Source organism: Salmo salar, chromosome ssa01, assembly GCF_905237065.1.
Source record: "Salmo salar chromosome ssa01, Ssal_v3.1, whole genome shotgun sequence".
In the NCBI taxonomy this organism is placed as follows: domain Eukaryota; kingdom Metazoa; phylum Chordata; class Actinopteri; order Salmoniformes; family Salmonidae; genus Salmo; species Salmo salar.
In genome coordinates, this window is record NC_059442.1 from 171,370,203 (window position 1) to 171,380,908 (window position 10,706).

At 46.0% G+C, this 10,706-nt stretch overlaps 1 protein-coding gene across 1 annotated transcript in view; it reads right to left on the minus strand.

The window, feature by feature from the left end:
* The window catches only part of LOC106572677 (tyrosine-protein kinase receptor Tie-2), a 121,632-nt gene that overhangs the window by 27,128 nt on the left and 83,798 nt on the right, over nucleotides 1-10,706 (minus strand). The window contains exons 12-13 of the mRNA XM_045694105.1: nucleotides 7,900-8,034; nucleotides 472-584 (exon numbers count right to left, since the gene is read on the minus strand). Of these exons, the coding sequence (XP_045550061.1) occupies nucleotides 472-584; nucleotides 7,900-8,034 (248 nt within the window). The remainder of the gene's footprint in view (nucleotides 1-471; nucleotides 585-7,899; nucleotides 8,035-10,706) is intronic.

Genomic DNA, 10,706 nt, shown 5'->3' on the forward strand with positions numbered 1-10,706 from the left:
TTATCTGAAGCCCTGTGATAGACTAGCATCCTGTCCAGGAGGTGTACTGGAACATCAAGCTGCCTCACCACAGAAACAGGAGATAGACTAGTGTCCTGTCCAGGGGTTGTACTGGTACATCAAGCTGCCTCACTACAGAAACAGAAGATAGACTAGTGTCCTGTCCAGAGGGTGTACTGGTACATAAAGCTGCCTCGCTACAGAAACAGGAGATAGACTAGCATCCTGTCCAGGGGTTGTACTGGTACATAAAGCTGCCTCGCTACAGAAACAGGAGATAGACTAGTGTCCTGTCCAGAGCGTGTACTGGTACATGAAGCTGCCTCGCTACAGAAACAGGAGATGGACTCCTGCCCTACGGACCGTTATGGATCGGACAAGGCTACTTAGTAAAATGTTTTTGTGTATGTGACCCAAATAGAACCCACGACCCTGGTGTTTCTAGAGCTTTAACCAACTGAGACCTCTTACCTGGAAGGTCCAGTCTTCCTTGGGAGACCCAGACCCAATGACACGGTCCCAGGACAGGCCCAGGGATGTCTGGGATACAGGAACAAGCCTCACCCCCGAGGGGAGTGGGTGATCTGAAGGAGTGGGAGGGTTAGGGGAGAGAGAGTGAAAGATGGGGAGAGAGAGAGAGAGAGAGAGAGAGAGAGAGAGAGAGAGAGAAAGATGGAGATAGAGAGAGAGAGGGAGAAAAAGATTCTTGAGGTCAGGGATATCAAATCAAATCAAATCAAATGTATTTATAAAGCCCTTCTTACATCAGCTGATATCTCAAAGTGTTATGCAGAAACCCAGCCTAAAACGCCAAACAGCAAGCAATGTAGGTGTAGAAGCACGGTGGCTAGGAAAAACTCCCTAGAAAGGCCAGAACCTAGGAAGAAACCTAGAGAGGAACCAGGCTATGAGGGGTGGCCAGTCCTCTTCTGGCTGTGCCGGGTGGAGATTATAACAGAACATGGCCAAGATGTTCAAATGTTCATAGATGACCAGCAGGGTCAGATAATAATAATAATCACAGTGGTCGTAGAGGGTGCAACAGGTCAGCACCTCAGGAGTAAATGTCAGTTGGCTTTTCATAGCCGATCATTCAGATAAACTGAGATCCTGCCATAGGTCAGTTGATTCGGTAGTGAAATGCCTTGGCTGCACCCTGTTCTTCTCTGGGGTTAGCTATTTACAGTGCATTCTGAAAGTATTCAGACCCATTGACTTTTTACACATTTTGTTACGTTACAGCCTTATCGTAAAATATATTAAATATTTGTTTCTTCATAAAATCTACAAACAATACCCCATAATGACATCACAATACCCCATAATGACATCACAATACCCCATAATGACATCACAATACCCCATAATAACATCACAATACCCCATAATGACATCACAATACCCCATAATGACATCACAATACCCCATAATGACATCACAATACCCCATAATGACAAAGCAAAAACAGGTTTTTTTTAATTGCAAATTTAAACAAAAATGTAAAACAGAGATATCACGTTTACATAAGTATTTTCATTGCCCCCCCTCCCCCTCTCCCCCCTCCCCCTCCCCCTCTCCCCCTCTCGACACCGCTGCTACTCTCTGTTGTTATCATCTATGCATAGTCACTTTAATAACTCTACCTACATGTAAATATTACCTCAACTAACCGGTACCCCCCTGTATATAGTCTCACTATTGTTATTTTACTGCTGCTCTTTAATTACTTGTTACTTTTATGTCTTATTCTTATCCGTATTGTTTTTAAACTACATTCTTGGTTATATTATATTATTGTTATATTATTGTTGGGGCTCATAAGTAAGCATTTTACTGTGAGGTCTACTACACCTGTTGTATTCAGCATTTTACTGTGAGGTCTACTACACCTGTTGTATTCAGCATTTCACTGTGAGGTCTACTACACCTGTTGTATTCAGCATTTCACTGTGAGGTCTACTACACCTGTTGTATTCAGCATTTCACTGTGAGGTCTACTACACCTGTTGTATTCAGCATTTCACTGTGAGGTCTACTACACCTGTTGTATTCAGCATTTCACTGTGAGGTCTACTACACCTGTTGTATTCAGCATTTCACTGTGAGGTCTACTACACCTGTTGTATTCAGCATTTCACTGTGAGGTCTACTACACCTGTTGTATTCAGCATTTCACTGTGAGGTCTACTACACCTGTTGTATTCAGCATTTCACTGTGAGGTCTACTACACCTGTTGTATTCAGCATTTCACTGTGAGGTCTACTACACCTGTTGTATTCAGCATTTCACTGTGAGGTCACTACACCTGTTGTATTCAGCATTTCACTGTGAGGTCTACTACACCTGTTGTATTCAGCATTTCACTGAGAGGTCTACTACACCTGTTGTATTCAGCATTTCACTGTGAGGTCTACTACACCTGTTGTATTCAGCATTTCACTGTGAGGTCTACTACACCTGTTGTATTCAGCATTTCACTGAGAGGTCTACTACACCTGTTGTATTCAGCATTTCACTGTGAGGTCTACTACACCTGTTGTATTCGGCATTTCACTGTGAGGTCTACTACACCTGTTGTATTCAGCATTTCACTGTGAGGTCTACTACACCTGTTGTATTCAGCATTTCACTGTGAGGTCTACTACACCTGTTGTATTCAGCATTTCACTGTGAGGTCTACTACACCTGTTGTATTCAGCATTTCACTGAGAGGTCTACTACACCTGTTGTATTCAGCATTTCACTGTGAGGTCTACTACACCTGTTGTATTCAGCATTTCACTGTGAGGTCTACTACACCTGTTGTATTCAGCATTTCACTGAGGTCTACACCTGTTGTATTCAGCATTTCACTGTGAGGTCTACTACACCTGTTGTATTCAGCATTTCACTGTAAGGTCTACTACACCTGTTGTATTCAGCATTTCACTGAGAGGTCTACTACACCTGTTGTATTCAGCATTTCACTGAGAGGTCTACTACACCTGTTGTATTCAGCATTTCACTGTAAGGTCTACTACACCTGTTGTATTCAGCATTTCACTGAGAGGTCTACTACACCTGTTGTATTCGGCATTTCACTGAGAGGTCTACTACACCTGTTGTATTCAGCATTTCACTGTGAGGTCTACACCTGTTGTATTCAGCATTTCACTGAGAGGTCTACTACACCTGTTGTATTCAGCATTTCACTGAGAGGTCTACTACACCTGTTGTATTCAGCATTTCACTGTGAGGTCTACTACACCTGTTGTATTCAGCATTTCACTGTGAGGTCTACTACACCTGTTGTATTCAGCATTTCACTGAGAGGTCTACTACACCTGTTGTATTCAGCATTTCACTGTAAGGTCTACTACACCTGTTGTATTCGGCATTTCACTGTGAGGTCTACTACACCTGTTGTATTCAGCATTTCACTGTAAGGTCTACTACACCTGTTGTATTCAGCATTTCACTGTGAGGTCTACTACACCTGTTGTATTCAGCATTTCACTGTGAGGTCTACTACACCTGTTGTATTCAGCATTTCACTGAGAGGTCTACTACACCTGTTGTATTCAGCATTTCACTGAGAGGTCTACTACACCTGTTGTATTCAGCATTTCACTGTGAGGTCTACTACACCTGTTGTATTCAGCATTTCACTGAGAGGTTACTACACCTGTTGTATTCAGCATTTCACTGTAAGGTCTACTACACCTTTTGTATTCAGCATTTCACTGTGAGGTCTACTACACCTGTTGTATTCAGCATTTCACTGAGAGGTCTACTACACCTGTTGTATTCAGCATTTCACTGAGAGGTCTACTACACCTGTTGTATTCAGCATTTCACTGTAAGGTCTACTACACCTGTTGTATTCAGCATTTCACTGAGAGGTCTACTACACCTGTTGTATTCGGCATTTCACTGAGAGGTCTACTACACCTGTTGTATTCAGCATTTCACTGTGAGGTCTACTACACCTGTTGTATTCAGCATTTCACTGAGAGGTCTACTACACCTGTTGTATTCGGCATTTCACTGTGAGGTCTACTACACCTGTTGTATTCAGCATTTCACTGTAAGGTCTACTACACCTGTTGTATTCAGCATTTCACTGTGAGGTCTACTACACCTGTTGTATTCGGCATTTCACTGTGAGGTCTACTACACCTGTTGTATTCAGCATTTCACTGTGAGGTCTACTACACCTGTTGTATTCAGCATTTCACTGTGAGGTCTGCTACACCTGTTGTATTCGGCATTTCACTGTGAGGTCTACTACACCTGTTGTATTCAGCATTTCACTGTGAGGTCTACTACACCTGTTGTATTCAGCATTTCACTGTGAGGTCTACTACACCTGTTGTATTCAGCATTTCACTGAGAGGTCTACTACACCTGTTGTATTCGGCACATGTGACTAATAACATTTGATTTGATTTGATGTGAAGTATTCAGACCCTTTACTCAGTACTTTGTTGAAGCACCTTTGGCAGCGATTACAGCCTCGAGTCTTCTTGGGTATGACGCTACAAGCTTGGCAGACCTGTATTTGGGGAGTTTCTCCCATTCTTCTCTGCAGATCCTCTCAAGCTCTGTCAGGTTGGATGGGGAGCGTCGCCGCACAGCTATTTTCATGTCTCTCCAGAGATGTTCGATCGGGTTCAAGTCCGAGCTCTGGGCGGGCCACTCAAGGACATTCAGAGACTTGTCCTGACAAGTCTCCCAGTCCCTGCTGCTGAAAAACATCCCCACAGCATGATGCTGCCACCACCATGCTTCACTGTTGGGATGGTGCCAGGTTTCCTCCAGAAGTGACGCTTGGCATTCAGGCTAAAGAGTTCAATCTTGGTTTCATCAGACCAGAGAGCCTTGTTTCTCATGGTCTGAGAGTCTTTAGGTGCCTTTTGGCAAACTCCAAGCGGTCTGTCATGTGCCTTTTACTGAGGAGTGGCGTCCGTCTGGCCACTCTACCATAAAGGCCTGATTGGTGGATTGCTGCAGAGATGGTTGTCCTTCTGGAAGGTTCTCCCATCTCCACGTAGGAACTCTGGAGCTCTGTCAGAGTGACCATCGGGTTCTTGGTCACATCCCTGACCAAGGCCCTTCTCCCCTGATTGCTCAGTTTGTCCGGGCAGCCAGCTCTAGGAAGAGTCTTGGTGTTTTGGTACCCTTCCCCAGATCTGTGCCTCAACACAATCCTGCCTCGGAGCTCTACAGACAATTCCATTGACCTCATGGCTTGGTTTTTGCTCTGACATGCACTGTCAACTGTGGGACCTTATATAGACAGGTGTGTGCCTTTCCAAATCATGTCCAATCAATTGAATTTACAACAGGTATTGAATTTACCACAGGTGGACTTCAATCAAGTTGTAGAAACATCTCAAGGATGATCAATGGAAACAGGATGCACCTGAGCTAAATTTCAAGTCTCATAACAAAGGGTCTGAATACTGATGTCAATAAGGTTTTTCTGTTTTATATTTTTAATATGTTTTCGCTTTGTGTGTAGATTGATGAGGAAATTGTTTTTTTTCCACAATTTTAGAATAAGGCTATAACGTAACAAAATGTGGAAAAAGTCAAGGGGTCTGAATACTTTACGAACGCACTATAACTCAGAGGCAGTAAGTCAGGTTTCTGTTAGGCCTCCATGTGTCGTTAGTAATGTCCAGATTAATTCCCTTGCTAATGTCCACCTGAGGTCGGATTTTAAAGAGAATGGGATGATTCTTACCCAGCGTCTGGGTTACTGAGGTGGATTACTGTGGTGGTTACTATGGTGGTTCCTAGGGTGGTTCCTAGGGTGGTTCCTAGGGTAGTTACTAGGGTGGTTCCTAGGGTGGTTCCTAGGGTGGTTCCTAGGGTAGTTACTAGGGTGGTTCCTAGGGTAGTTACTAGGGTGGTTCCTAGGTTAGTTACTAGGGTGGTTCCTAGGGTAGTTACTAGGGTGGTTCCTAGGGTGGTTCCTAGGGTAGTTCCTAGGGTGGTTACTAGGGTAGTTACTAGGGTGGTTCCTAGGGTAGTTACTAGGGTGGTTCCTAGGGTAGTTACTAGGGTGGTTCCTAGGGTAGTTGCTAGGGTGGTTCCTAGGGTAGTTGCTAGGGTGGTTCCCAGGGTAGTTACTAGGGTGGTTGCAAGGGTGGTTACTAGGGTGGTTCCTAGGGTAGTTCCTAGGGTGGTTCCTAGGGTAGTTACTAGGGTGGTTCCTAGGGTAGTTGCTAGGGTGGTTCCTAGGGTAGTTACTAGGGTGGTTCCTAGGGTAGTTACTAGGGTGGTTCCTAGGGTAGTTACTAGGGTGGTTCCTAGGGTACTTGCTAGGGTGGTTCCTAGGGTAGTTACTAGGGTGGTTCCTAGGGTAGTTACTAGGGTGGTTCCTAGGGTAGTTACTAGGGTAGTTACTAGGGTAGTTACTAGGGTGGTTCCTAGGGTAGTTACTAGGGTGGTTCCTAGGGTAGTTACTAGGGTGGTTCCTAGGGTAGTTACTAGGGTGGTTACTAGGGTGTTCCTAGGGTAGTTACTAAGGTGGTTCCTAGGGTAGTAACTAGGGTGGTTCCTAGGGTAGTTACTAGGGTAGTTACTAGGGTAGTTACTAGGGTGGTTCCTAGGGTAGTTACTAGGGTGGTTCCTAGGGTAGTTACTAGGGTGGTTACTAGGGTGGTTCCTAGGGTAGTTGCTAGGGTGGTTTCTAGGGTAGTTGCTAGGGTGGTTCCTAAGGTAGTTACTAGGGTGGGTCCTAGGGTAGTTATTAGGGTGGTTCCTAGGGTAGTTACTAGGGTAGTTACTAGGGTAGTTACTAGGGTGGTTCCTAGGGTAGTTACTAGGGTGGTTCCTAGGGTAGTTACTAGGGTGGTTCCTAGGGTAGTTACTAGGGTGGTTACTAGGGTGTTCCTAGGGTAGTTACTAGGGTGGTTCCTAGGGTAGTTCCTAGGGTAGTTACTAGGGTGGTTCCTAGGGTAGTTACTAGGGTGGTTCCTAGGGTAGTTACTAGGGTGGTTCCTAGGGTAGTTACTAGGGTGGTTACTAGGGTGTTCCTAGGGTAGTTACTAAGGTGGTTCCTAGGGTAGTAACTAGGGTGGTAACTAGGGTAGTTACTAGGGTGGTTCCTAGGGTAGTTACTAGGGTGGTTCCTAGGGTAGTTACTAGGGTGGTTCCTAGGGTAGTTACTAGGGTGGTTACTAGGGTGGTTCCTAGGGTAGTTGCTAGGGTGGTTCCTAGGGTAGTTGCTAGGGTGGTTCCCAGGGTAGTTACTAGGGTGGTTCCAAGGGTGGTTACTAGGGTGGTTCCTAGGGTAGTTACTAGGGTGGTTCCTAGGGTAGTTACTAGGGTGGTTACTAGGGTGTTCCTAGTGTAGTTACTAAGGTGGTTCCTAGGGTAGTTACTAGGGTGGTTCCTAGGGTAGTTACTAGGGTAGTTACTAGGGTAGTTACTAGGGTGGTTCCTAGGGTAGTTACTAGGGTGGTTCTTAGGGTAGTTACTAGGGTGGTTCCTAGGGTAGTTACTAGGGTGATTACTAGGGTGTTCCTAGGGTAGTTGCTAGGGTGGTTCCTAGGGTAGTTACTAGGGTGGTTCCTAGGGTAGTTACTAGGGTGGTTCCTAGGGTAGTTACTAGGGTGGTTCCTAGGGTAGTTACTAGGGTGGTTCCTAGGGTGGTTCCTAGGGTGGTTCCTAGGGTTGTTACTAGGGTGGTTCCTAGGGTGGTTCCTAGGGTGGTTCCTAGGGTTGTTACTAGGGTGGTTCCTAGGGTAGTTACTAGGGTGGTTCCTAGGGTAGTTACTAGGGTGGTTCCTAGGGTAGTTACTGGGGTGGTACTTACCACAAAACTACAGTTAGTTAATTTTAATTATATTATTTTTACCAAGCCATTCTAGTTCTATAGTTTTTCTGGGTTCTTCTATAGTTCTCACCAAGCATCTGTGTGGAGAAGCTGGCCTCTGGCCCGGGAAACCCCGCCCCTCCGGCGCCATGGCGACTCAGCTGGACGAAGGTGGTGTAGTGGGTCATCGGAGACAGGTTCTCTAGCTTCACCACTGGGCCAACCACTGAGAGAGAGAGAGAGAGAGAGGTAGGGGAGAGAGACAGACAGAGAGAGAGAGAGGTAGGGGAGAAAGGGAGAGAGAGAGAGAGAGACAGAGAGGGAGAGAGAGAGAGAGACAGAGAAGGAGAGAGAGACAGAGAGGGAGAGAGAGAGAGAGAGAGAGAGAGACAGAGAGGGAGAGAGAGAGAGAGAGAGGGAGGCAGGGGAGAAAGGGAGAGAGAGAGAGAGAGAGAGACAGGGGGAGAGAGGGAGAGAGAGAGAGAGAGGGAGAGAGAGAGAGAGAGATGGGAAAACGGGAGAGAGGGAGGCAGGGGAGAGAGACAGACAGGGAGAGAGAGAGACAGGGGGAGAGAAGGAGAGAGAGAGAGAGAGAGACGAGGAGAACGGGAGCGAGAGACAGAGAGAACAGAGAGAGAGAGGGAGAGAGAGAGAGAGAGAGAACAGAGAGAGAGAGGGAGAGAGAGAGAGAGAGAGGCAGGGAGGGAGGGAGAGAGACTTTTATTTTATTTTTTATTTCACCTTTATTTAACCAGGTAGGCTAGTTGAGAACAAGTTCTCATTTGCAACTGTGACCTGGCCAAGATAAAGCATAGCAATTCGACACAAACAACAACACAGAGTTACACATGGAGTAAAACAAACATACAGTCAATGATACAGTAGAACAAAAGAAAACAAAAAGTATATATACAGTGAGTGCAAATGAGGTGAGATTAGGGAGTTAAGGCAATAAATAGGCCATGGTGTCAAAGTAATTACAATATAGCAATTAAACACTGGAATGGTAGATGTGCAGAAGACGAATGTGCAAGTAGAGATACTGGGGTGCAAAGGAGCAAGATAAATAAATAAATACAGTATGGGGATGAGGTAGGTAGATGGGCTGTTTACAGATGGGCTATGTACAGGTGCAGTGATCTGTGAGCTGCTCTGACAGCTGGTGCTTAAAGCTAGCGAGGGAGATATGAGTCTCCAGCTTCAGAGATTTTTGCAGTTCGTTCCAGTCATTGGCATCAGAGAACTGGAAGGAAAGATGACCAAAGGAGGAATTGGCTTTGGGGGTGACCAGTGAGATATACCTGCTGGAGCACGTGCTACAGATGGGTGCTGCTATGGTGACCAGTGAGCTGAGATAAGGCGGGGCTTTACCTAGCAGAGACTTGTAGATGACCTGGAGCCAGTGGGTTTGGCGATGAGTATAAAGCGAGGGCCAGCCAACGAGAGCGTACAGGTCACAGTGGTGGGTAGTATATGGGGCTTTGGTGACAAAACGGATGGCACTGTGATAGACTGCATCCAGTTTGCTGAGTAGAGTGTTGGAGGCTATTTTATAGATGACAACACCGAAGTCGAGGATCGGTAGGATGGTCAGTTTTACGAGGGTATGTTTGACCAATGAGTGAAGGATGCTTTGTTGTGAAATAGGAAGCCGATTCTAGATTTAATTTTGGATTGGAGATGCTTAATGTGAGTCTGGAAGGAGAGTTTACAGTCTAACCAGACACCCAGGTATTTGTAATTGTCCACGTATTCTAAGTCAGATCCGTCCAGAGTAGAGATGCTGGACGGACGGGCAGGTGCAGGCAGCGATCGGTTGAAGAGCACGAATTTAGTTTTACTTGTATTTAAGAGCAGTTGGAGGCCACGGAAGGAGAGTTGTATGGCATTGAAGCTCATCTGGAGGTTAGTTAACACAGTGTCCAAAGAGGGGCCAGAAGTATACAAAATGGTGTCGTCTGCGTAGAGGTGGATCAGAAACTCACCAGCAGCAAGAGCGACATCATTGATGTATACAGAGAAGAGAGTCGGCCCGAGAATTGAACCCACAGACAGAGGGAGAGAGAGAGGGTGCTCATCACTCACATGCATCAATGACTCCGTGTGACGATGTTGACAAAAGTTTCTAAACGTACAAAGAAAGTAATACTTGGAAGAACACAGGAAGAGAACCTTCTGGAAGCAGTAACACAATAACATCCCTCAGGGAGACGATATCATTCTAATTGTTCAGTACAGTCGTGATAACAACTAGTGGGATGAAGTTTCAGGAAACATTTACTGAAGCTCACAGGAATGTGATATCATTTAGCACATCATTGTATACCCTTTGAGACCAGGGTCCATATTCAAGAGGGGTGCTTCAGGTCCCCCCCCCTTACCCATAAAACCTTATTCATTATGATCGAAAAGGCTACGCCCGAGTGGCACCGCGGCCACACTACAGCCTGGGGGTCATTACCGGCCGTGACCGGTAGTCCCATAGGGCGGCGCACAATTGGCCCAGCGTCGTCCGGGTTAGACGAGGGTTTGGCCACTGGGCTCATCGCGCTCTAGTTGAACGGTGTTTCCTCCGACACATTGGTGCAGCTGGCTTCTGGGTTAAGCGGGCGGGTGTTAAGAAGCGCAGTTTGGTGGGTCATGTTTTGGAGGACGCATGATTCGACCTTCGACTCTCCCGAGCCCAATGGCGGAGTTGTAGCAATGACACAAGATCATAATCACGAAAAATTATGAAAAGGCTACGCTGAAACTGTTGGTGAATACAGGCCCAGGCTTTACAGGCTCAAGCTTTACAGGCTCAAGCTTTACAGGCCCAGGCTTTACAGGCTCAGGCTTTACAGGCCCAGGCTTTACAGGCTCAAGCTTTACAGGCTCAGGCTTTACAGGCCCAGGCTT